Here is a 27,524-nt window from a genome sequence, read left to right as displayed (position 1 = left end):
TGCAGGAGCAGAGAAGTGTTCCCGTGATGCTACTGCTTCCAATTCTATTTCTCTGCACTACTGGGAGAGTGATGTTTCAAGGAAGTCTGTAAATTCTATGTTCATTTGCAAGTGCTTCAGTCTTATGTTAATTGGTGGCATGGGTTCTGTGTGCAGAAAACTCCTTGTGTTCCTAGAGAAATATTGCCTGGACAGAAATTGTGATAGAGCCAGACAAGGTGAGTGAGGTTGTACTGTTTATTAAACCTTCAGACTCAAAGTTATGGGCCTAACAGACTGTCACATCTAATCAGTTGCACTAAAGAAAAACAATTTTCAGATACTAAAACAATGCTATGAGCAGCCTGCAGATAGGTAAAGAGTATGGTGCACACAACCCTTATTCTGAAATTTCAGGAGGGAGAAATCTTTGTTTAGTCAGGGCTTTTTTTTTTTTAATTTGACCATATGAACTGTCAGATCCAGTGCCTTGCATAAGCGCTATATCTAGTCCTGGGATCTGAAAGAGCAGTGAAATTAAAGAGTCTTTTCTGATTCTTTAAAGTCGATAGTTTAGTTTAAGATTCTCCTTCTGCTAGAACTCTGTTTCTTACCTAGATTCCCATTTTCTCATCAACATATTCCCTCTTATTATACACCATTGGCTAAGGTAGGTGGGAATTCCTCGTTATAAATCTTGGATTTGGGACTCATAATCTCAGAGGCTGCAATCTACTGTATTCTTTACTGACTTTCCACAGAAAGAAGTTAGCAGATAGATGAGTGCATGAGAAGTACGCTGATAGAATTCAAAACAGGCTCCCACACAAACAATTTAAAAGCTGCTTTAGAAGTTTGTTCTCACACTTGTAGCTTTTGCATAAGCTTCCAAAGCTTAAATGCATTTTTTTTGGCCTTCGAGATGTTCTGGTTAACTGTGAACTAAGTGCTACCAGCACAGTGATGGGTTCTTGAGGTACTGTATCTCTTGAAGCAAAAATTCATGGAGGTCTGAACTGTCCATTTACAGAAGTGAGAAATAAATGCTAAATACTAATGATGAAGTGAAAACACCATTCCTGTTACATTGGTATGTCCTAAAGATGGGCAGAATGCTATCCTTGATGTATTCGAGATGCTTCTCACAAACATGGAGTGCCAGTCCAACTAAAAGTTTTTGCATATGTGATTTGTGCGCTTAATTACTGCAAGAGGGCAAGCGTATGAGGGATCACATTCAAAATGACACTTCAGAAATACAGAAAAACTCTTGATACCTGTTTTGTTTGTGACTGATAATGAAATCAGCCATTATTGTGTTGATGAAAGATGAGATTTGTCAGAGCATCTAGATATGAGGTGTCCAGTGTAAGAGCTCAGTGTTCTGAGCTCTCACTGGAGTTCAGCGAAAGATGTTTTCTTATAAACCTTTCCCTGTACAGGAAAGCAAAACAAGTGGAATTAATTACCTACTAAGGATGACTGCCTCTCTTCATTGGTAATAAATAGATTCTAGACAATTAATTTAACGTACATGTCAAATTTTTAGATATACAACATAAGGTAAAAGGAACTCTACATGTCCTTTCCAACTCTGGATATTCTATGATTCTATGATAAGCATGGGTTAAGCTCTCTATTTGATTTGTGAGTAATCACTCATGTGATCATTAAGTGGGAAATGAGCTGTGAATCAAGAGTAATATCTTCCAGAAAGCCTGGTTGTCAGCTACATTAAGAAATGCAGTTTAGTCCACTGCAAAAAGATTTACTACACAGTGGGTTTTTTTCTTTCTTTTTTGGTAAAATAAGAAGGGTGTAATATTTTTTATGTAGAATGGAACAGATTCCTCATTTTTGAATCAGAAAGGACTTTGAGACAAAAGCATTTGATCTGTCTGCTTCAAGCACTTACTTAGCTTCTCTGCCCTCTCTGTCCTGACATTTTGGTGCTTGGCTTGCTGTTTGACAGATATTTACATAATGAAGGTCGTTTCTCTGAAGTGGGATATAAGGATGCATTACAATTGTAAATTCCACTAATTGTCATAAAGCAGGTCTCAAAGCTTAGACAATGGCAAATCCTACTGTTCTATGTCCCTGAGAGATGAGTGGATGAAATGTAAATATATGGATGAATAGATTCATAAGCCAAAGTACAAAAATGATTCATAAAAAGGTTTACTCACTTGTAATCCACAAATGATGCTTAAGGTCATGAACCACTGACCTGTGAATGTATAGCTAAGTTTCATTCGATAGACATATAAAATAAACATATTTATTATGTGTAGTGTGACTTTTCCCCTTAGAATTTGTAGAGGTACAGTTTGGGCCAATTTAGGAATTTAGGAAAATTCAGATTATAACAGCTCTATATTTTTTATTCTGTTTCTCAGCACAGCTTTTTCTGTCCCTTGTGTTTTCTGGAAGTTAAAAGATACGTGGTTTTCTTTCCACATATTGGTGTCTGTAATTGACTGTGACTTAAGCCCATTTGAGCTCAGTGGGGAGCTTGGGAAAGAAATACCTATTAAAATAATCCCCATTGAAAGGTTTTTCAAGTTCGAACTATTAAAATAATATCAACTGACACAGATAGTAATTCTCATCTGAGAACATAAACATTAACAAACCCTTTCCTTACCACTGAGAAGAAAGCATTCTGTGTCTGTATTGTGAGCAAGGAATGTGATGACCTGGCTGGTTAGAAATTAGAAATATACAGAAAACTTCTCTTTTAGAGTGTGTCTGTTCATGAAAACACCTTGGCTTTAAACTAACTTTGATTTCTGTGAAAAGCCCCATGTATCTTAATCTTATCATTGAGAAGTAATCTAATTGTCCTGTATTTCAACAAAGCAAACAAGCGGCTCAATTTGGAATGGAATTATTTGAATGGCCTAGCATGAATTGTGCATGGGGATTAGTTTCATTTGACTGTAAGTTCAATTTTTGTTTCAAAATGAAGTCTCAAGATATGGATTGGATGGTGGCACAAACAGCCTGCAATGTACCCAGATGCTGCAAGGACTGTCTCACCTCCCTGCCCTGCTTGCTGATGGTGCCTTCTTGTGAAAGCCTGTGCAGCTGAAGACACGCTCTCTTTGGCTTTGCTTTCTGGTTTTCGAGGTGACTCAGTCATTGTGTAGTCACACTTGAAAGGCAGATCAGGGAAAGATACCAAAGTGTCCTGTGGAATGAGCAGAAAGACAACACCCCCCTTCTATTACAGCATCATCTTCTGTTGCTGTATGCTGCTTCTGAATCTGTGTGCCCAATTAGCCCACAGCCAGAACCTGGGTCTGGTGTGAGAACAAGGGCTGAAGTAAAGAACCAGACTAATAGGTTTGTGAAGGAGTGGGTAAGAAGAGGTTTTGTTGGCATATTTACGTCTACAAATGTCTCTAATGTAAATCTGGTGTGAGGCTGTTGTGTGTGTGCTTGTCTCAACTTGCTTCACTGTAGAGTTTGTGCTAGCATTGCAAAGATGTTCAGGTTTTTTTTGCTACGAATCTAAAGAGTCTGTAAATGAAATGTTTACAAGGTGTCACGAGGATGTTTTCCAGATCTTCCAGATAGACTTCTGCAAGGTTCTTCTTCCATGCATGTCAGTAACTTGCTCTTGAAGATGATAAGTGACCTATTTTGCCTGTTGCTTGTGCTATTCTATGGTAAATTATCCAGGGAGTGAGTGGTCTTTCGCTGTTGTTGTTCGGGTATAATAGGTCTCAGAGACAGCAGCAAAGTCACGGTTTTGCTAGGAGCATTTTTCATAATAGGAGTATTGCCTACTGCTCTGTCAAAGGGAAAGATGTGGAGTCTGGATTCGGCTTTCTCTTATCCAGTTCATGTGTTGGAGAATCCTCTGGGCTTCAACACAGTTTTTGTTTTTTAATTTATGTACTATTATTGAGGCAACAAGATGAGAATTAAACTTACGAATTTTAGAATAGGAAAATGCAGTGGAGTTTCTCTAATCATAGAATCATAGAATTGTTTGAGTAGGAAGGGTACCTTAAAAGTCATCTAGTCCAACTTCCCTGCAATGAACAAGTTCACCTACAGCTACATCAGGTTGCTCAGAGCCCTGTCTGGCCTGATCTTGAATGTCTCCAGGGATGGAGCATCCACTGTCTCTCTGAGGAACCTGTGCCAGTGCCTCATCACCCTGATTGTAAAAAATGTCTTCCTTCTGTCCAGTCTAAATCTTCCCTCTTAATGTGAAATCATATCTTCTTATTCTATCACAACAGGCCCTGCTAAGAAGTCTATCCCCTTAAGATTCTGAAAGGCCACTCTCAGGTCTTCCTGGAGCCTTCTTCACCAGGCTGAACAGCCTCAGCTCTTTTGGCCTGTCCTTGTAGGTGAGGTGTTCCATCCCCTGGTTTATTTTTGTTGCCCTCCTCTGGACACGCTCCAACAGCTCCATGTCTCTCCTGTACTGAGGACTCCCCATCTGGACGCAGTGCTCCAGCTGAGGTCTCACCAGTGCAGAGCAGAAGGGCAGCATCACCTCCCTCACCCTGCTGGCCACACTTCTTTGGATGCAGCCCAGGACATGGCTGGCCTTCTGGGCTGCAAAGGCACACTGCTGGCTCATGTCCAGCTTGCCATCCAGCAGTATCTCCAAGTTCTTTTCAGCAGGGCTGTGCTCCATTATTTCATTCCCTAGCTTGTATTAATAGCGGGGGTTGCCATGACCCAGGTGCAAGATCATGCACTTAGATTTGTTGAACCTCATGAGGTTCTCTTGGACCTGCTGCTCAGGCCTGTCTAGGTGTCTCTGAATGGCATCCCATCCATGTTGACTTCACCTCCCACAGCTTGTTGTCATCCGCGAACTTGTGGAGGTTGCACTTGATCCCACTATTGATGTGATTGATGAAGATGTTGAAGAGCAGTACTGACCCCTGGACAGCATCACTAGATACTAACATGGTGCTTGTCAGAAGCATCTTTTATATTTCCAGCTGGATATTTCTGAGCAGTAGAAAATCACATCTTATCTGAAAAAAATGCACAAGACATAGAAATATAGCCCTTGTATAAATTATTCTAACAAAACAAGCTTATTTCCATCATGTGGACTGTGCAGGCTATGATGACTCTGGCTTTGACATTTAAGTGCCCAGTTCTTATTTTATAGCTTTGTTTTCAGTAGTTTCTCGTTTTGCAAAATTTGAGCTATTTGAATTGTAATTTTCAATGTTACTTATTTGCTGCAGTGAATTTTCTGTGAAACCTTTGAGCAATTTCAGTAGTAGTTGCTAGGGCATCAACAGCTATTTCCTACCTTCAGAAGTGCTTATGAAAGAGAACCAGTTCAGACATATTTGGAAGGGCAAATCCTGCTCTAATTGCACCAAGCAGGGAAAGCCTGCTGGGCCCACTTGGGATCAGAGGCGAGCTCTGTATGCCTATTGATGGATACAAAACTAGGTCAAAATGCCTAGAAACTTCTAGGAGTGTGTGATATTTCTCCAAATATCAGATAACTATATTACTGGCAATGAAATGCAAATGAATGAAACTTCTGAATCAGAAACCTAGAGGCAAGGATACTTACCTGAGGAAATTTGCTGTAAGGGTAGGAGTTCTAGTTAGAATTTTTTGGTGCTGATCAAACACATGCTTAAGCATGTGCTCCTATCCAAAATATGGGGAGGTAGTAGCTTTCCTCTTCTCAAGATTAATCATAATTTTTGGAAAATGATAAAACTAAATGATAAAACCCAGAAACCCTTGTAAAATCTGCAAGGAAGCAGATAAAGCCGTCCCCATATGTCTCCTCAGTTGAATGAATAAGCAACATTTAGGTGAGTTAATCAACAAGAGCTTCTCTATTATCTTAATCAAATAAAAAGGCCATGCTGGACCAGTTAATTAAAGGAGGGGCTGCTATGGGCTTTGTGCTGTTCTCATACATACAGTGAGGGAAATTCACCTCTTGAATAGGGGTCTGTTACAGCCAGTGATGTGGTTCTGACTATGAGTGAGATCTAAAATCACAGCGCTTGGAGTTTGCTTTCCATGGGAAATCTTTGCACGGACATAAATAATTTCATGTTTCAGGAGAACCCAGGAATTTAATGAGGTGAAATTAAGACCAAAACCTTTTGCTTTACCCACATTTTCTCTTTCAGTTTTGATTTCTTTTCATGTCCTTTATTTAGTGAGGTTGGACTGAGAAAGTTGCTAAGTGGTTGTTTCAGTTGGTGATGGTTTATTAATTTACTGTTGAGGAATTCGTATTTTGAGGAGTATCAGTATCTTGAAAACTGATATTTAGATTTTCACGGGCTTAAGACCCTAAACATATTTTTAAGGGTTTTGTCACAGTAACACTGGGAGGGAACATTGGAAAACTGAAAAGATCCAAACAATTTTCCATTCGCAATCGAAATAATATTTGAAAGAAGTATCTGAAGGTACTTCTTGATACTTAACTCTGTCTTGATGTAAGTTCAGGCCAAGAGAAGATGACCTCAGTGGTACTATTACAGAACGGCTAATAACGTGCATTAATTGTAGAGAGTTTTCTTTGAGGTACAGCTCTCTGGTAATGAAACTCGTTGCACTCATCATGAGCTGGTGACCTAAGGAGGTGGAGCTGACCAGGTAAACTGAGACTGAAGGTGGTCAGAAACTCCTAGTACACAACAGAGGGAAATAAAGCAGTCCCTGTACTTTAAGAACACAATCTCCAAATGTGTAATCTGTTTCTCGTGCAAGACATGTGGCCCAGTATAGGAGTTTTAGGTCAACTGATTCGGTTACAGATTAGCCTCAATGTTCTGAAAGAGAAGACTGTAGTTACTTATGGTCTTTAATTCCTGCTAAAGGATTATACTGGTTGATACGGTATTCCTACAATGTAAAATGTTTTTGTGGGTTTGCTAAATTAGCCTTTGTCACAGAAAGGCTTCTTATGTGCTTCTGGTCAGAAGAAGAGACAGCTTTGAGTTTGTAGCAGCTTAGATTGCCAGTGATTGAAATCTTCATCTAAAATTAATACATTTTTCTTACTCTTCCTGGATTATGTTCCCATATGGTTTTGCAGATGCATTGTAGAGATGTGACCCACTCTGATTTAAACATTGCATGCAAGGCACTTAACATAGAAATCTCCAATAGAGGGGCAGAAACAAGTGTTGGGAGGAGAAAAATAATGTAATTACAGGTAAACTAATTGCCATTTGTGAAGTGTTTGGAAAAGTGACTTTAATAAATGTAATTTTAAAGCTTCAAGTCATATTTTTTCGGAAAGACTTCCATTTTAGGTAATGGTGTTTATGTTGATAGATATTTTCAGATGATAAATGTTTGTTTTAAATAGTACCTCCTTTAATATTCATGACTGTACATACATACACTTTCTGCTTTTCTTTATGTTTGTGAAATATTTGCTGTCTTGATCTTGGCACACATGATGTGCTGACTGTTACAGACCTCTTACAAGAATGCTTTACCCTGAAAATCTAGGTCAGAATAAAGCCATACAATAGAAATTTTTTTTGTAATAGAGTTAGCATGTGCTTTTTCATTATTTTAGCATGTGATTTTTCATCATTTTGAACTGCTTCAAAATAATGGACAGAGTATAGAGAAAGACATACAGGGTACTTTACCCTGTACACTATGGATCTCTGGGATCCAGTGAAATAAATCCTATCCCAGTGAAAGTGAATAACAGACCAACTTGGCAAGCTTTTAACCAGTGTGAGAAAGAGTTTTCCATTTGTTTATGTGGTGGGTGTGGACGTAATACAAGTCAGTGCTGTTAATGTCAAATGCTTAAATCCCTTTTAAATGTAATAGGTTTGGGAAGTAGATGATTCTCATTGGACTTGAGGAATGTTTGTATATTGAGGAACTTTGTATATCTAGATCCCGTTTAGTACATACTGCCTTGTTTGAAAGATCTGATCTGTTCCTTGTGTTTTTCTTTCAAATTCTGACTTCCAAAAGACTGTGACATGCCTTGGTGATTCTATGATAGGCATGAGGAACAAGGTTGTTAGACCTTGTTGGGGAACCGCGGATTTCTTTCTTCTAAGCGGCTGTTCCTTTCATGAGATTCTGTTTGTATTTGTTATGGGACTTGCCCCCAAAAGATGTAGTGTGAATACACTGCTGCTTTCAAACCTGTGTTTTCATACCTCTTTCATACCTGTTCATACTGTTCTTTTCATACCTGTGTTATCTTGGTATCTTCCCAGGAAATTGTTTCATTCAGGTCCAGAACAAGATTTTAGACTGAAAAAAAACCCCAAACATTGTTTCAATACTTTAGATCAATTAGATTTTCTAGAATATCTGCTGTGAAAAAAGAAGGCTCAGGTATACCAAGAGAGATTTTCTGTGGCTGCTGCTTTCCTCCTGCAGTGGGGAATTCTGAAAGTATCGGCTGTGTACTTGGGAAGTCTTCTGGCAACACAACATTCATGTTCTCTCCTGGAATTCATGTTTGCTCGCTGGTATTGGAAGAGTGTGAATTGAGAGTAGAAAAAAGAAGAAAATTTAAAAAGAATGCTAATTGGGGACCGGAGAAAAACAAGAAGTGGTGGAGTTAGGAAGAAAGAGAAATCAGAAGAAGACAATCAACCATTCATTTTTTAGGAGCTTGTGTACAAGATGATTCTTTATGTCATTTCAGTGTTCCAGCTACAGCTTAGGCTAATGATGATCACAGCACTGGGGTTGTTTACCTGTTGAATACAAATGCTGCCTGGGTATGCACTAATATGGCAAAATGGGTTACTGAATCCCAGTACTGTATGTAAAAGGATCTTCTGTCCTTCCATTTTTGTCTTTATTATAAAAATATTTTCAACATAGAGTGGGATTGTTTTTTGACACCTTACTCGACATTTTTTTATTGTTAGTGTTTTAATGAAAGGCAGTGGTCATTTTAAGTAAGGCAAGCAAATAAATAAAAGGGAAAATGGTTCTGAAAAGTTTAAATGCTGGTCAGAGCTCTCTCCACACTCCTCACCCAGTCATTATCCCATTCCTCCTCTAAAGATCACTAAAGGAAGGAGACCTCCTCTAAATCATAAGTGGAAAAGGTGAATTTGTGAGTCATTATTACAGATCGTAATGAAAATCAAATTAACCAGTGATGTTTTGCAAGCAACAATCTCATTATTACTGCACAGTTTTTTAGATGTCAGCTAGCTAAATGTCAGCTTCTTGTTTTGCTTGCCAGTAAATATAGTAAGCTTTATTCATACAGATTCCCTCTTTCTGTAAAATGCCTCTGCACAGCACTGAGAAACTGTGTACTAGAAATCTTGACTTCCCACACCAGAGTGCTGACATGTTAGACTGTAGTATGCCTTAAAATGTGCGTCATGCCAGACAAAATGGATGTAACTAAGTCTGAATCTGCAATTTAAGGATTCTCTTTTACTGTACATTTGTTTATGCTGTGTTTCATGTCGTACCTCTTTTGGTGGGGAAGGGACAAAATCATAGGGCTTTGCTTTTGATGGACTGGCTGTTACCATCCAAGTAGTTACTCTGATGAGAGAGCAGAATTATTGAAGCTGTAGTGATTGGAGGACAACAATCTGCTCCAAGTCTGTGGAGTTACATTAACTGAGGAGTATTAAATCTGATAACTGAGCCATCAGAATTATAAAGTACCCTGAAAAGACACTTAGAAAATGGCAGCAAGGCTTAAAACTTTAAAAATTTCTGAAATTTTTCATACAATGAATCAAGAGTGTGTGTGCTTATGAGTGGGTTTCCATTTGTGTAGTACGAGAGGTCTGCCACTCTCAGTTTGGCCTTCAGTAGTTATTGCAAAGTACTGATCTTAACATCAGCCTCTCAGTAAAGAACTGGTGATGTCTAATTGTCATCACTGTTTAGTGGAAATAAATTTATATTGCCCACTAGACATGATTTTGAAGGATTAAGTAAACTTTTCTTTTTTTCAGGCTATAAGACCCTTTTAAAAGGAATTTCAGGGAAGTTCAGCAGTGGAGAACTTGTTGCGATTATGGGCCCCTCAGGAGCTGGGAAGTCAACACTCATGAACATTCTGGCAGGATACAGGTCAGTAACATGAAAGCCTCAAGTACAGTAAGGATCAAGGTTGATGACTCCTTGGAGTAAAGAACAGAAGAAATCTTACCCAGTGGTTTATAGAAAATAAATATTCCACAGATTCTCTATTAGATTCTTATTGCTTATATTATTTTTTCTATTTTTCCTGTTGTGGTCACGTATGATTTATCTGTTAATAAGTTGGATCCAGAAATAGGAAACAATTTGAAGTCTAGAACACCAAAAAAATTCTCGTTCCAGCTTTGTAGAGAATCTGATTCAGTGTCTTATGTTTGTCATATTTTAAGTTCAAATCTTACAAATTTCTCAAAAAAGAAGACCCTTTTTAATGAATACATTCACAGTGTTGATGTCTTCTAGACCAAACTGCAAAGGGTTAATGACTGTAGTTCATCATCCTCAATCTCCTATTGTATGGCTAAATATAGGTTTTCTCTGTGTTGTTGTCAGTAGTGCATAAGGAACAATATAGAGAAACCTAACCAACAGCTGCATATTTTTTCAGACATTTGTGTAAGACAGTATGCATTTTGTATTGAATTAAAATCATCAGCCTCTTATGAAAGAGAGCATAATTACAAAATAATTTCATTTCTATCCATTTATCAGTTTTATTCCATACTGGACAGTAATTTCCTAGGACTGCCACATAATGAGGACCATGACATAACAGAGGAAAGCAAGATTCATGCCTGGTTGTTTTGTTTATTCATTACAGAGAGACAGGAATGAAAGGAGAAATTCTCATCAATGGGCAGCCTCGTGACCTACGCTCCTTTCGCAAAGTCTCCTGCTACATCATGCAAGATGACATGCTCCTTCCTCATCTGACTGTCCAAGAAGCTATGATGGTGAATTTTGTTTTTAGCTGTAATTTATTCGTGTGGGAGAAAGTGGAAAATCTTTATTTGTGTATTGCATGTATTTTTACTTCTAGCAATGCCATTTACTATTAGCTCTATTTGATCCTGCTCAGTGAGAGTATGTGGACTTTGATAATGACTTGAATTCTTCTTCTGCTTTATTGCTTTCATTTTGTGATGAGCATTATGATTTAGAAGAAAATCTAAGGCTGTACTAAATAGTCTTCCCAAAGAATGAAGCCTGCAATTCCATACAGAATGAGTCTTTATAGGAACCATTGTATTTCTTGGGTGGTGGTCAAGTATTTGCTTTCCTTTTCTCTCTATCTTCCATGTTCTGACTGTAAAGTTTCTATTTTGACTTTAAACATGGTCTCTCTGCTAGTTAACTCTTACTTGACTTTAATAAATGAATTGTATAAAATCTTTTTGAGTTTTTCAAAGGAAAACAGCAGAAATAGAATAATCCTACGATTACAGGCAGCATTAATCTTCTTGATGCTTATCATAGCATCAAGAGGTTTACTAATTGCCACATAGACTAATCAGTCTAGAAAGGCCTGTTGCTCAGCTTGAGAAACAGGGTGATTTTTCTCAGATTGTTATCAAAGTAAGTCTAAGGTTGCTCATGCTGTATATCAGCATCAGTTCACAAATTTCAAGGTCAAAGAAATAACTATAGTCTTGGCTGTGCTTTATGTGGCTGATTTCCTGTAGAGACACTCCTCTGTGAGGAATTTTTCATCTTTGGTTTGTTTGAATGTTGTAGTTAGAATCCCATAGGATCACTTTAGTAGAAATGGACCCAGGTGATACTTTCTGTCTAAATTAATCAGTCAAAGCTCTGACAAAAATAATTTCTTAACAGTTTAATTTCTTCTCATAAAGGCTAATCAGAAAGTTTTGTGCAGCTACCTCTTAGGACAGCTGTGACATCTTTCATAAGATAATTTATTTCTGTACTCATTTGTTTATCTCCTGAAGAACAACCATTTTTTTGTTATCCTCATGATAGAGGTGAAGCACAGATAATCTGTGCTTTGAGCACTGCCTGTGAAGTTAGCAGCTATGCAAAAATACGATTCTTCAATCTTCTTCTGATCTTCCTTTAACTTGCAAAACTGACTTTCTTTCTAAGGTGATTTTTGTTGGATGCTGGAGTTTTTAAGTCAGGTTATTCTCATGCACAGGCATATGTGATATGGACATTATAGTTCAGCCTAAACTGAATGAAGAGGTCACTGAAATTGTACATTGAAATGTTTTGCTTGAGACATCCACTGTAGTTGATGGTCAAGCATCAGACCAGTACATAACCAAATTCCTTTGTATTTTGTACTCCAGGTATCTGCTCATCTGAAACTTCAAGAGAAAGATGAAGGCAGGAAAGAAATGGTATGTGTACTCACTATCAAACTGAGAATTTTGGGGGATGCTAAAGTGGTCTGTGAAGTGAGCACTCCTAAACTGATACCCTTAATCTAAAACTGAATTGCGTTGGACTTAAAATAATGGAATAAATCAGAACCTCAAAGTTGACAGGTATCATTATGAGTGAAGACATAGTACAGATTGCATAAAAGTTGTTTTCAGTATGCCTGATTCTGATAATGAGTAGATAATTGCAAAAAAATCTATCAAAATGAATTCATAGGTTTTGTAGGATTCCTTTTGATGTTACTTAACATGTAGATTTTTTCATATGCATATCTGATGGCTCAGGCATTCTCATGACCTGGGGGTACTGGTCAACGCTTAGCTCAATGTGAGCCAGCAGTGTGCCCAGGTGGCCAAGAAGGCCAATGGCATCCTGGCTTGTAACAGGAATGGTGGTGCCAGCAGGAGCAGGGAGGTGATCATCCTTCAGTACTCAGCCCTGGTGAGGCGGCACCTCAAGTGCTGTGTTCAGTTTTGTGTACCTCACTATAAGGAAGACATGGAGGCCCTGAAGTGTGTCCAGAGAAGGGCAATGGAGCTGAGAGGTCTGGAGCACAAGTTTTCTGAGGAGCAGCTGAGGGAACTGGGATTGTTCAATCTGCAGAAGAGGAGGCCCAGGGAAGACCGTATCTCTCTCTACAACCACCTGAGAGGGGGTTGTAATGAGGAGAAAATCAGCTTCTTCTCCCAAGTAACTAGCGATAGAACTAGAGGGAATGGCCTCAGGTTGCACCAGGGAAAATTCAGGTTGGGTGTTAGGAAATAACTTCTCTGAGAGAGTGGTCAGGTGCGGGAATGGGCTGCCTGGGGAGGTGGTGGAGTCACCGACCCTGGAGGTGTTCAGGAAATGTTTAGATGTTGTACTGAAGGTTATGGTTTACTGGGAGATATTGGTGGTAGGTGGGTGGTTAGACTGGTCAATCGTGGAGGTCTTTTCCAACCTTGGTGATTCTATGATTCTCTGTGATTTTGTGTGTGGTGACATAAGTCAGTCATGTCTGGCAACAGTGAGCGAAGGCCTTTGTTCACTTGAATGCTTCAAGGGAGTTGAAGTGTTCAACAAGAAAGTGTTCATTTTTCCAAAGGTTAATGAAAAATTCAGGAGTTCTTGCAACTACTGCAGAAATTTCTGTGCCCATGTTTGAAAGTTTTGGTCACTGTAGCTGTGCTGGTGAGCAGAAAGGATGGGTTTTGAAATCATGTTGCTCAGATAGGCAAGATCGTGCAGTTGCAGTTAAGGTAGAGGCTAATGTATTTGAAGCTTTTTTAAGCGTCCAAGGTTTGGATAAGTAGGAAGCTAGGCTAAAACATGCATGTGTCTTTTTGAAAACACCAGGAATTAGTTGCACGGTTTACACTTGCACGATTGGTGTGCTGTCTTGCTTCTGGCTGTTGCTGTCTGAGTGAGAGAAAAGCCGTGGTATATTTTTGCCTGTGAAGACCTATAACCTACCTGAACCTGCACTGTGTGCTCCTCTCACTTATCTGACTATGACAGTTCCTCCTGATTATTTGATCTTACACAGCACTGTGTTTTTAAAGAAAATGTTTTGGAGGTATTCGACTAGTCATAAGGGCTGCTGGCATGTTAGCTTATGAGGCAGTGTTCTCACCTGACTTTGGTTACCTCAGTTATACTTCAAAGAGCTGGAAATGTACCCCGTCTCCCCATTTATTCTGCACTTTAAAAATCTGGGCCTCTACGTACCCAAGAATACTCAGAGCTCAGGTGTCTGTCTCTGTTTGAGTGGCGTTACCAGAGCATGCTGAAGCGTATGGGAGGAACACTTCTGTGCTGCACAGTGTGTTTCAAAACAGTACATACCTGGGGAGGATTACGCCTGCAGCTAAAAATAAAAGAAAAAATAATGGCACTGTTGAAAATAAAGGTGGTTTGCATTGCTGAGAGACTCATTAAAAGTGAAACTGTAGCTCAGTGAGCATTTGGAAATGTTTTTACTGGCCTCAAGCTATGTTTCAGTCCAGTGTAAAACAACACCAAGCAAGGAGATGTTGCATAATCGCTGTCTCATACACTGCCTTTTCAAGGTAAAAACCTCTGCTATTTGGGAGTTGGTGTGAATGCTAATGGGGATTATGTGATAACATGGTCCTACTGCTAAACTTAAAATCTACTTTCCAAGAAGACTGGCAGCTCCTTTTATCTGTGTATGTTATTCTGGATAAGTATTTCCTGTAAAATTCAAGTTCTAATCTTTCCTTGGCTTTTCAGAGTTTTTTTTTTTTTGTTTTTTTTTTCCCCATAAATAGAAAAGATCATGTTTTCATTCTGGTGTATTTTGTGCTCCCAAAACCGTACACTTAACAGGTGAATTTAGGAATAGTTTAGGCAGCTGGAAAAAGCCATGTAACAGAGCTCAACTGAAACAAAAGTCTGAAGAACGAAGAAGGCGATGAGCATGCACATTGGAAAGGTGTGGCCTGATGTTTCAGGAGCATTAGATGCTTCCTACTCTTCCTCACATTCCAGTCTGTTTTAGAGTCATAGAATGACCTGGGTTGAAAAGTACCACAATGAACATCTAGTTTCACCTCCCCCTGCCATGGGCAGGGTCACCAACCACAAGACCAGGCTGCCCAGAGCCACATCCAGCCTGGCCTTGAATGCCTCCAGGGATGGGGCATCCACAGCCTGCTTAGGCAACCTGTTCCAGTGTGTCACCACTCTCTGAGTTGAAAACTTCCTCCTAATATCTAACCTAAACCTCCCCTGTCTTATTTTAAAACCATTTCCCCTTGTCCTATCACTGTCCACCCTCATAAACAGTCATATCTCCTCCTGTTTATACACTCCCTTCATGTGCTAGAAGATCACAGTGAGGTCTCCCTGGAACCTTCTCTTCTCCCAGCTAAACAAGCCCAGTTCCCTCAACCTTTCTTATTCGATTTATTCTTGCACATCTGATTGAGACCTGAACTTGACTTTTTGGACTTACCTACTCCAGAGGAGTATCTTATTCTAGTAAAAGATGCCTCTGGCCTTAGCTGGCATGTGGATCGTAAGATCCACATGCAGAAGGAGAACGGGAAACTACCTCTGATCCATCTGGGGAAAAGTAAATCCTTTGCCTACAATATGAAAATGGTATCTTCAGAGATACAGAAGCAATTTCCATTGCTGCCTGCTATCCATATTTATTTCCTAATTAATTGGAACATTCTAAAGCTCTTCAATCTCAGAGAATCTGTGAAATTCAGAGAAAACTCCAGACAGGTAGGTGAATCAACATATTGGTTAGAATTGCTTTGGTTGACTCAAATATATTTTTCTTAATATGATAAATGCACATTTTTAATTGGAAAAATGTATTTGTTCAGAAACAACTGTTATTTCGCTTGTACTTTGAAAGTCTTAATTTGTTTGCCCTTTGCTAAGTTAGGCCAAGCAAGTTCTTCTGTAATTATGAACAGAAATTTGAGGAAAAGACTGTGTTGTATGCATTTGCACAACTCTTGTTAAAAGGGCACTCATTGTAGTATTGCTAGCCTGTGCTGGAATAAATCATTCATTTTATTATTATAAATTGGTAAATGTTGGTCAAAGTTAAATTGTATGAATTTATGCACTTGTGTTAACAAGATTACAGATGCCTGTTTAAAACAGCCAGGGACAAGTGAAAGATCTCCAGTGAAGTTTCTGGTTTGTTTCTGAAGTTTCTGGTTGGTTTAGCACGTGTTGCCCATGTTCCATAGTACCTTCCCTAAGAATTAAGGGTAGAGGTAGTTGGGCTCTTCTCTCAGAATGAGAGCTGGTTGGTAGTTGGTTTATTGCAGTCATATTTCTTGAGTTCAGACATTTTAATGTCTATGTTTTTACTGATGCCAAAGTGTTGCTTTCCTTATATAGAGCTACAAGTCTGGATCTGCAATCACTGAGACAGAAAAATTCACAGCAGCTGGGATTGTTCTCCTTTGTTCTAAAGACTCTGGGACAAACTGCTTTTCCTGAGGCAGTGTCTTGAGGAACTCCCAAACATCTGAGAATACACGATAGCTCAGTTGGCTCTGAGGGAATGAAAACACTTAGAATCAGTGGCCACACTTGAAAGAGTGGACTTGAAAGAACAGATACGAGAATAGCTCGTCTCTTTAGAAGCTACTCATTTGTGTTATACAGTTCTCCATACTCTTGTAAGCCTAGAAGTTCTTATAAAAGAAGCTTGTTGGTTTTGCTGTGTAGTAAGTGTTCACATACTGCCAAGATCTTTTGATATTTTGAGGGTGACAGAGCACTGGAACAGGCTGCCCAGGGAGGTGGTGGAGTCTCCTTCTCTGGAGATGTTCAAGACCTGCCTGGATGCCTACCTGTGTGACCTGGTGTAGGGAACCTGCTTTGGCAGGGGGGTTGGACTCGATGATCTCTGGAGGTCCCTTCCAACCCCTACAATTCTGTGATTCTGTGATATATGCACCATATCCAAGGAACACTATGGAAGGTCTAGTTATCACAAGAATGGCTTTCTACTGAGACAAATAATGCATTACAGACAAGTAGAATTTTGGTCAAAATGTTTGGTGCTGGGTTAAGCAACACTGAATCTAATAAATGTTTAATCTTTTCTACATTATATGGAAATAGTCTTTGATATAGAGGTAGTGAAACAAAGTCATACTTTAAGTTACTTTCTCCATGAAAATTGGTACTATAGTGAAGAAGCTCTTCTTTTCTGCTAAGATATTTAAATGATTTGTATTGTTGTGCTTCCTGTAGGTGAAAGAAATATTGACAGCCCTTGGTTTGCTAACCTGTGCCAATACAAGGACTGGGAGTCTATCTGGAGGCCAGAGAAAGCGTCTTGCCATTGCTTTGGAGCTGGTGAACAATCCTCCTGTTATGTTTTTTGATGAACCAACCAGGTACTTCAGGGGCAAAAATTAAGGTTGCTCACATGATAGCACAGTGCTGCAGAACAGCTATTCACATCTAAGTAATTGGAAAAGGCTCATGTTGTATTGCATTAAAGTGCTGAATAATGTCTCAATACTTTCATTTGAGTACTTAGTGCCTTGGCTCACTTCTACAAACATGAGACTATGGGTCTGTAAGTAATATTTAAAGAAGGCATGAACTGAAATAAGAAAAGAGAGGATATTGTTTTCAGATTGTATCACGTGAGCTTTCTTCTTCAAGCAAAAATATAAGCTTGAATATAAGTATTTTGAAGATTAACTTTTTATAACAAGTGTAGCATATTTTGGATCAAATTCTGTGATCAATTTAGGAGGAAGCTGGGAGGGCCATGAATATGTATCTATTCATTAAAGTTAGGCACATTGAAATCTGTAGTTCTGAAATGCAGAAATCCCTTAAGGCAGTTTTCAGAATACTCCTATTTTTCATTCTTGGGCATGTTTCCAACTTAATTAAAAGACTAAAGGAGAAATACAAGCGTAAGGTTGGCATATGATAAAATTAAACTGTTAAAGAGAAAATTTCTAGGAAGATAATAGCCAGATACCAAAGTATCAAATACGTGTGCTAGTTCTGAGGGGTGTGTATGGATCTATGGATAACAGACTTCTTTCCTCTCATTCAGCGGCTTGGATAGCGCATCATGTTTTCAAGTTGTCTCTCTGATGAAAGCTTTAGCCCAAGGTGGCCGGTCCATCATCTGCACAATTCATCAGCCCAGTGCTAAACTCTTTGAGTTGTTTGATCAGGTATAATTCTCACTCTTTTTACATGGTTTAGGAAGGCTATACTTTCCAAGCTACATTCTCTAAGTAAAAAGATGAACTCTATGGTTCCAAATCAAATGCATAAATAAATTGGAGTAAAAAATATGTTTTATTATGTTTTCTTTTTCTTTTTCTTTTTCTTTTTTTTTTTCTTCTCTGCCAGTTTCCATTTTCCATTCCTGTTTAAGTGCAATATTTTTAAAGAATCTGGCTGGTATGTTTGTAAAATTGTGATTATCACACTTAAGAATTGTATACCTTCACCTACTACTGTTCCTGGGCACAGTGCTGTCAGTAAAGTAAATGAGAGGTAATTTTTAAGAGCAGGAGAGCTTTATTGCAGGTATCTGTAGTGTTATTACTAGTACACATTCTTATCTTAGTTACACAGGTGTAAATTCAGAAGTGTTTATTGATAGTAAGAATTGAAATGAAGTCAGTTGGAGATCTTTTCTCCAACCTAACAACAAGATGTGAACCATGTGCTTTTAGATTAGATTTTAGATTTAAATTTACCTGAATCTTTTTAGGATATCTAAATCAGAGACAAGAGAAAACTTACTACACCATAGGTGAACAAACTCTTGCAAGAAATTACCGGTCTGGCAAGCTGGGGGTTATTTAATGCCAGCAGTACAGCAAAAAGTGAGGATAATCAAGCTGTTTCCTGTTGCTGTGCTGTTCTGCTTCTTCTGTTTCCTACATTCACCAGCCTTGTCTCCCAACAAAAAGATCCATAATATATGGAAATTAGATGGCTTGGTTATGCAGTTTCTTATCTGATTTCAAATGTGTCTAAGGCTTGAATTAGCCTGTTTCTGAGTTAATGTGCTTTAAGTCCTGGAGGGAATGTTTGCAGAATTCACATCTCAAGCATTTCATCTTTCATTAGTTGTTATTCCATACAAAGATAGTTCCAAATGGTGACAAATCTTCCAGATATATTTCTCTGACTGGGCCTACAAGAATATGTTGTGTTCATGGTTTGCTGTCATACAGTTAGGATGTTCAAATATTATTATATGATTTCATGTTGTGATTCTCTTTTCTTTGCCTTGTATTTCAGCTCTATGTTTTAAGTCAAGGTCAATGTATTTACCGGGGAAAAGTATTAAACCTTGTCCCTTACTTAAGAGATTTGGGTTTGAATTGTCCAACCTATCACAATCCTGCAGATTTTGGTAAGGAAAGTTTGAATAATTTGTTTTGTGTTTGGCTAGCACCTTCAGGATAAGGGGAATCATGGTGCAGTTTATACTTTTGTACATGTATACATATGTTTCTGTGTACATATATGTACCAAAACTGGAATTAAAATCAATTGGATTATTTCTAAGCAATTTGAATGCCATCTGGTGGCCGAATTTAGTGACTGTTTCTCTCTGATAGAAGTGCAGGTTCATGAAATAAAAGGTTAAACATATCATTTTGTATTTCATAGTAATTTAATCACAGGGATTTTTCAAAGTGACTCCAATATTCTAGTATTTTGGATTTGTTTGTTTTTCTGTTTTGTTTGTTTTTTTTGTTTTGTTTTTCATGAACAATACCGTATACCATACAGCTGATAGAATTGAGATTTTTCTTTTGTTCTTAATTCCAAAAATGAACTGAAGACCACAAAATAGGCATTTGTCACTTTTGATTACCAATACTGTTTCATATTTACTACTTTTCATCTAAAACGGTTCATTTAACTATGAAGATCAAGTGAATTTTCTGAAGATGTATAGAAAAATGCACTTAAATTATATATGTATGCACATGAATTTAGATTAGAGCCCTTTTAAAAACAAACTCCTACAACTATTAATGCTACGGAATCAAGGGAACCTAGTAATAAGGCCTGTAACTAACCCATAGTATAAACCAGTAACTCATCTTCTGATTTACGTAGTTATGGAAGTAGCATCTGGTGAATATGGAGACCAGAACAGCCGACTGGTAAGGGCAGTACGGGAGAGGATTTGTGACACAGACTACAAGAGAGATGTTGGTGGTGAGAATGAGTTGAATCCCTTTCTCTGGCACCGGCCCTCTGAAGAGGTATTTCATATATCGCAAGTAATGGGTATGGCTTGAGGTTGGAGAGGGAGGAAGAGAATTTAAAATCCTCAGTCAATTGAGGAGTTTTGGGGCACATTCAGCTGACGATAATGGGGTTTTGTGAAAGAAAACTAAGCAAGACACTGCAAAGAAAGGAGTTTATTCTTTCATGTGTTTCCGCAGGATTCCTCCTCCACAGAAGGCTGCCACAGCTTCTCCGCCAGCTGCCTAACCCAATTTTGTATCCTCTTCAAAAGAACTTTTCTCACCATCATGAGGGATTCAGTAAGTCTGCCTTGATAGTACCTTTGGAGCCTAAAGGTTTATTCAGTTAGTTGTAAGACATTATAAATATGCTTTAAGAGTCTTGTCCACAGCCCATGCATGAAGATTGACAATGAACTTTGAAGTAAAGACGCTTCTCTTTCAGTATTGCTATTAATTGTACCACCTTAATTGTGAACAGCAGTTTTCTTCAGTAGAATTCAAACGCATTTGGGCTACAAACCTAAAGCTGAAATTTTCTCTGTGCTGGCAAGTTACTTATGCAAATATTTATCTTTTTAAAAAGTGGTAATGATGGTGTACTGGTATGCCAGAAAATTATTGTCTCTTCAGACTATTCAAGGTGACAGAGATACAATTTCAGTGTAATGTAAAGTTAATGCTTAAAATCTTTCTTTTTGCTCCTGAAACATAAAATCAGTAAATGATTTTTATACTTGCTTATGTGAAAAGGAAATACTTGTTTCCATTCACTTACAATGGAGTAAGTATCAAAATGAAACTCTTTATTCACAGGGGAAAAAAAAAGTATTTTTCACCTTTTTCTGAAAATAAATTCCTTCAAAGTTCCCAGGCCTGCAGTTTTCTTGTAAGTTTATTAAATGTTTTGCAGAGATAGTTTGCATTAGCAAAATGTAAAGGGACATTTTTTTAAACTCAGAAAAGTCTTTCTTATCTTGAAGTAGCTGAATTGTTCGTGAATTTGAGAGATAGGAGTATTTACACTTGTGATCGATGCTCCTGCTTTGAAAGGTCCTCTAGATATGAGTGTCCCTCTACTAACAGGCACAAGTTAAGGAGATGAGCTTCCTCAAAAGTAGACTTTATGTAAAAACTTGTCCAAGGGACTCCTCACTGTGAAGTGTCCTTGTCCAAGTGGTTTTCTCAGTGACAGATTTGCAATCTGATAAATCTGAGGAAGGTTTGTTCGCTGCTTTTTCTGTTTTGGAGGGTTTTCAGTGCTTCTCATGAGAGGAGAAAAGACAGCATAGACACTAATGCAACACATTAATTAGATATACCTGTCTTTAAGAAAGGGGAAAGCCATAAAATGTATTATGCATGAGGTAGTTAGAAACACAAAAGTGCTTGAGCCAGATGGAGCTCAGCATGAGTAAATTACTCTTGCAACAGAGTAAGCTGAGTTTCACTGAGCTCCAGATGCTGTGACTGTGCTGCTCTTGCCCCACACCTAAGGAAGTAGCTCTTTAGGACACAATAGTTTACAGTATAGACATGTACACAGAACTAAAGGCTAGGAAGAAATCTACTGGGACTCTGTGTCCAGGCCTCCACTGTCAGATAACAAGTGTTACATCTTTTTTAGAAAGAGAAACACTACACTGACTGTTACAGTAAAAGCAAGGAGCTGTTTTCCATAATATGGTAGTTGGGAAGATATGGCAGAACCATGTTGTCACAGTGGTTAGGAAGCGTCTTATTTCCAGACCATATATGTTATGTCCAGACCATATATGTTATGTCCAGACCATATATGTTATGTTGAGAGTGGTGAGGTGCTGACATAGGATTCCCAGAGAGGTTGTGGATGCTCCGGCCCTGCAGGTATTCAAGACAAGGTTGGATGGGGCCCTGGGCAGTCTGACCTACTATCAGATCTGGAGGTTGGTGACCCTACCACAGACAGGGGTTGGAACTTGATGATCATTGGGATCCATTCCAACCCAAGCCACTCTGATTCTGTGATTCTGTGCCCGTTGGTTGCTTTACCAGTGTGTTTATTTGTCATCTCGCATTATTGTCCCTTGCTGTTGTTTTATATTATAGTGCATTTATCATTAAAAGGTCAATGAGGTTGTTGAATGTTGTCTTTCTGTAATGTGTGCTAGTTTGCACATCACCAAATACTCAGTCCAAAATACACTGACGTGTTCACATGGGAGATGTGTTAAAAAACAAAGCATACATGCAGCTTCATGTCAGCTAGTCAGTGGAATGCCTCTGTGGAGAGTGTATCTCCAAGGTGTACAAACTGTAACCATTGATCATAGAAACTTCTCCTCATCTCGATCTAGGGGAAACTGTGGCTTATTTTAGGATACTTAGATAGAGAAACAGTGTTGTTTTTAATAATTATTGCAGGTTTTCCATACTTTTCTTTATTCATCCATGTCACTTGTAGAACTACTGTCTTGCCGAGAAGCCACAAAAGGCTTATGTGTGCCTGATTAAGTTCATTTGGTCTATACAAAACAAACAAACAAACAAAACTCTTTTCTTTCTCCCTTGTCTTACCACTTTTATCTGCTCAGGGACGTCTGTCTTATAGTGAGAAAGTCTCCTGGTACGTGAGGGAAAATTGCTACATGACACTATCTGACAATAGGATTTCAGGTTGCAACATTTACAATTTCTGCTTTTGTTTATTGGAAGAAATTATCTGGACTAATAGCCTGGGGTCTGATTCACACTAGAAAGTTCATTAATGTAACTTTTCCTTAGCTGAGACCCAGTTTCCTAGTAGAAAGTGAACATTCCTATATTTGTTCTTCTGGACATAATTATTATTTTTCTGCATGCTGTATATCTGATTTCAGTCATATTTCTGTTGTTTTTGAACTCAGACTTTCTGATCAGAAATACTTCTGTTTCCTTGCTTATAGGTCCTAACACATTTGCGTATCACCTCTCACATTGGAATCGGTCTGCTTATTGGCTTGCTCTACTTAGGCATTGGCAATGAAGCTAAGAAGGTTCTCAGCAATTCTGGCTTCCTCTTTTTTTCCATGTTGTTTCTTATGTTTGCTGCACTCATGCCAACCGTCCTTACATGTGAGTACCAGTCATACTCTTAAATTAAAGAACAAGGAGATTGCAACAAGTTGGAAGGGCAGTGTATCTATTTCATGTACCATGACATTTGATTGTGCTTCCAATTCTAAGACAGGCTTTAGGGTGAAGCTTGTTCTCACTAACTGCTGTGTAGAATCTAACAGGGACAGACTTCTCTCCACAGTTCTGCAAGCAGTTCTCAACTCTCACAGTCTATTATTACAATCTTGGACTGGAATTACTCCTTTTCCTAATGTGCCAGTGTATCTCTGCTTTGTTAAGATATGGTTTTTTTTAATCTTAGAAGAACTATGCTAATTTCCCTAGGACTTCTAAGTCATGACTGCTGCATGAAATCAGTATAGTCATGTGATATCTGAAACAAACTGTTCCGTACTTCTTCTGGGAGCACTGTTACTTCGGATTTGCCTTTGTACCAAAAGGAATAACCAGGTCCTTTAGGCTTTGAAATTCTTTTTATTTTAAAAAGCCTCTTAGAGGAGAGTTCAAATCATTTGAGTAACCCAGTAAATATTCTCAACAGTTAGCAATTCTCAGGGTAGACTTCTCACATTTCATTATAAATCTTGAAACTATTGCTGGTCTGTCAAAGGTATTTGAGTTCCAGTCCCCCTGTCAGACTACAGCAGTTAAGAATTATGTTGTTATTATATAATATTATTAGATTTGTTACTATGTGGAATAATATTATACACTGACAACCTACCTACCTTTATTTGTATTTTCTGTAGTTCCTCTTGAGATGGGTGTGTTTCTTAGAGAGCACCTGAACTACTGGTACAGCCTGAAAGCCTACTATCTTGCCAAAACAATGGCTGATGTTCCTTTTCAGGTATATGTGCTACTCTTCAATGAAATAAGAACCATTTTAAACTCACGGCAAGTCCACTTGCTGAGAAGATCAGTAACAGTATTTTATCTGAGTGATGAAGAAAGTTATCATGTGTGTGCCTTAGCCTCAGGTTCAGATAAAAAGCATCTTGATAATAGTATGCCCTCATCTGACATAGTATTGTTTTAATTAAAAAATTACCGTTTTTGATGTTATGTAAAGAGAAATTGAAACGGGATGTAAGTGTGCGGGATTTGTTGTCTAAAACACAGTAGCATGATAGATATTACGGCTTGCGGCAGATTAATTCGTTTTTCTCAGCTGAACACCATGTGTGTCATGTAACATGTAAAGACTGAGAGCTATGGATTAACTAGGTCTCCCTATGTTTTTATCTTATTCAGAGTAAAACTGAACGTTAGGCTTCAACAGACTAACTACAAGTATATCTCCTTGCAGATCATGTTTCCTGTAGCTTATTGCAGCATCGTGTACTGGATGACTTCACAGCCATCTGATGCACTCCGATTTGTCCTCTTTGCAGCCTTAGGAACCATGACATCCCTGGTGGCACAGTCACTGGGTCTTCTCATAGGAGCAGCCTCTACATCTCTCCAGGTACCAATGGCATTTGTTGATTTCACAATCTCCTAGATATCTCCTAGAACTGATTGCTTACTGTGGATGTTGTTGTGTCCCAAGATATTGGTTAAAAGAAGATAAGCAAAAAGTTCTCTTTGCCTGATATAGCTACTTGATGCTTCTTGCTACCAGATCTGAATGGGCTGTGCCTGCTTGAGCGGATTGTATTTTGGTATTTATCCCTGGCTGAGGAGGACTGATGTATATACAGAATGCAGGTTGGCCATGGAGATCAGTAGCTCAGGATGGGGTTCTTCCACACGCATGCAAGGTTGCAGGTGGAAGGGTAGAAAAAAGATTGACCAGACATTAAACTTCTGCAGAAGGAGGGCAAGAAGCAGCTGTTGGCGTGACTGTCAGGCGGCTGGAAGCTAGCCATGTAACTCCATTTTGCTTCCTGGCACAGAGATTGATGAAGCGATAATTCACAACAGAAATGTTCTGTGGTGCCTGTTTCAACATGTTACATTGATACTAATATGCACTGATAGTGTGAAGTTTTCTGAAGTTGAAATCTTGGTTTACTCTGTACCATCCTGTGGAAATGAGCAAAACCCTTTTCTACCTCTGTTCTTCTGCTTTCACCAGAGGTACCTGTATGACCCTTTGTCCTAGAGGAGATGTAGAGAGGAGAGGCTGGAGATGGGCCAATACCTGTCTTCCTCAACAAAGCCATTCAATTGGAAATCATTTTTACCACCTTCATCAAATTTTAGAACCGGTTGAAACTGCTTTGCGTGTGGGATTAATGAGAAGGAGGACTGTGTGTCTGCTGATCTGTCAAACAATGAGGAAGAGGGGTCACTTACACTGAGTATCAAAGGAATTCTAGTGTACGTCTTGCTCTGTAAATTTGTGGTGGGTTTAAGTCCTTCAAAGGATGGATCCTGAAGCAGCAATGTAGGAACAAGTTTTAGGAAGATGAGAGGACCCATTTTCCTCTACTAAATGTTAACTTGCCTCTAAGGAACTTTGTCCAAAAAATTCAGTAATTGGCATTTGAAACTCTAACTATTTAATGAAGTAGCATTCAAGTCGAATGGTAGAACTCTTCACTGCCTCAGAGAGTAGAATTTCACTGTCTGTTTGGTTTGGCACAAAAACCAGGATTTTTGTAAGAGAAGTGCTATTTGACAGTCTGGTTTCCTAACTTGAAATCTGGACATCAGATGAAAGAGCAAGTTAATTTTTAGTTTTTTCTCTGTCTGACAAGAATCTGCCTATTCCTTCTCTTCCCAGGTAGCCACTTTTGTGGGTCCGGTTACTGCCATTCCAGTGCTTCTGTTTTCTGGGTTTTTTGTCAGCTTTGATACCATCCCAACATACCTCCAGTGGATGTCCTACATTTCCTATGTCAGGTACTGCTAGGGAGTCCATTAATTTCCCATTTTAGAAAAGCTACTTATATGATCGTTTGGTTATTTTGGACACCAAGAAGGCTATGTTCAAAAGACGTTCTTTTGAAGTATAGACGTATACATAATGTAAATGAATGCCACATTACCTCACTTCATTTTATTTTGTTTTTACTGTGAAGTAAACAGGAATATTTGGTATGGATCCTTGGCCACAAGTCTGTTAAGTACTTGTGAAAGTACTCTGGATTGCACAGCATCCAAATCTCCTTGGACTTTGTGATATAAAGGCGGTATACCCAAAATTGTTGAGAAACTGTTGTCAGCACCACATTTCAGAAGGAAATTATGTATAAGTCACTGCTGTATCCTAGGTAGCCTTGTTGGACAAAGCATTGTTTTCTTTAAATTTTGCAGTAGCAAAGAGGCATAGGATTTTTGTCATCGCTAATCTGAATTCTTTGCTCAAGAGTTTATAGGCATAGGCATGTTACATCCTATCTATGTCAGTCACGCTCTACTTGAGACAGTTATCTTATGGTCTGATTGTCATCAGGAAACCTCTGGAGGCAGCAAACTAGTCTGGACTGGACACCTAAATATTTATGGCTAAAATTAAATGGTGAATTCCCATGATGATTATGAAAAGGTTTTCTTCGAAATCAGATGAAGTGATTAGGAAGTAGATGTTGCAGAAGGAGCTAAAGTGCATCTTAGTAAGAAATGTTTTGACTATCATTTTGTGTATGGCTTGTGTATGTGTAGTCCCCTTTAGTATGAGGAAATAGGTTTCTAGGTGGTACCCACTTTGCTCACTCCCTTCTCCTCACCCTGCCCATACTGCAGTATTACTAAGAAAACTCAAACTGAATATGCTTTCATTTGTCTAATGATGTCTTACACAAAGACCCATCATTGATAAAGAGACTGCACCCCCTGAATTAGTTAAGCTAGAATTCAAGATGAGGCCTTAAGTCATCGTCCAGCCTGCCTAGGGTTTCCTGGAGCTGAAGGTAGCTATCAAATGCATGGGAACTGTGATAACTTATCTGCTCATAGAGTAAAATCTTAAGTGCGTCTGGTTTCAGGGGAAACATGGGAACTGTGCTTATTAATTACTGAAACTGTGGTACTTGTAAGGAAAAAGAAGAAACATTCTAGATTTATATTAGTTTTAATATATTTCTGACTACAGACCATACTTGTATCCCCGTTGCTTAGTTTAAAAATTGAATTAATTATATCACTCTTAAAAGGAGAATCTGAATATGAGCTGAAGTTTACCTGCTTTCTATTTTAACATTCTCCTTTTTGAGAAGTCGCATATAAATTACCAGTGGCATGTCATTTGCTTTATTGCAATAAGGATAGAATTTACCTTGGGACAAACATCAGAACAGTAACAAACTCATCAGTGTTTCCATCCAAGCTCTTATAGAGAGTATATTTCAATGGGAGCACTTCTAAACAGATCATCAACATTTTACATTATGA

At 38.5% G+C, this 27,524-nt stretch overlaps 1 protein-coding gene across 1 annotated transcript in view; it reads left to right on the top strand.

Annotated features, from left to right (window-relative positions):
- ABCG1 (ATP binding cassette subfamily G member 1) overlaps positions 1–27,524 on the top strand; it is a 60,535-nt gene that overhangs the window by 27,232 nt on the left and 5,779 nt on the right. The window contains exons 3-14 of the mRNA XM_042868033.1: positions 9,927–10,044; positions 10,775–10,907; positions 12,264–12,314; positions 17,089–17,234; positions 17,915–18,038; positions 19,123–19,237; positions 19,954–20,102; positions 20,286–20,387; positions 23,012–23,180; positions 23,933–24,033; positions 24,493–24,651; positions 25,915–26,033. Of these exons, the coding sequence (XP_042723967.1) occupies positions 9,927–10,044; positions 10,775–10,907; positions 12,264–12,314; positions 17,089–17,234; positions 17,915–18,038; positions 19,123–19,237; positions 19,954–20,102; positions 20,286–20,387; positions 23,012–23,180; positions 23,933–24,033; positions 24,493–24,651; positions 25,915–26,033 (1,486 nt within the window). The remainder of the gene's footprint in view (positions 1–9,926; positions 10,045–10,774; positions 10,908–12,263; positions 12,315–17,088; positions 17,235–17,914; positions 18,039–19,122; positions 19,238–19,953; positions 20,103–20,285; positions 20,388–23,011; positions 23,181–23,932; positions 24,034–24,492; positions 24,652–25,914; positions 26,034–27,524) is intronic.

Source organism: Lagopus leucura, unplaced genomic scaffold (genome assembly GCF_019238085.1).
Source record: "Lagopus leucura isolate 7727_CA_CO unplaced genomic scaffold, USGS_WTPT01 Super-Scaffold_100001, whole genome shotgun sequence".
Taxonomy (NCBI): Eukaryota; Metazoa; Chordata; class Aves; order Galliformes; family Phasianidae; genus Lagopus; species Lagopus leucura.
This window is presented reverse-complemented; position numbering and strand designations above follow the sequence as displayed.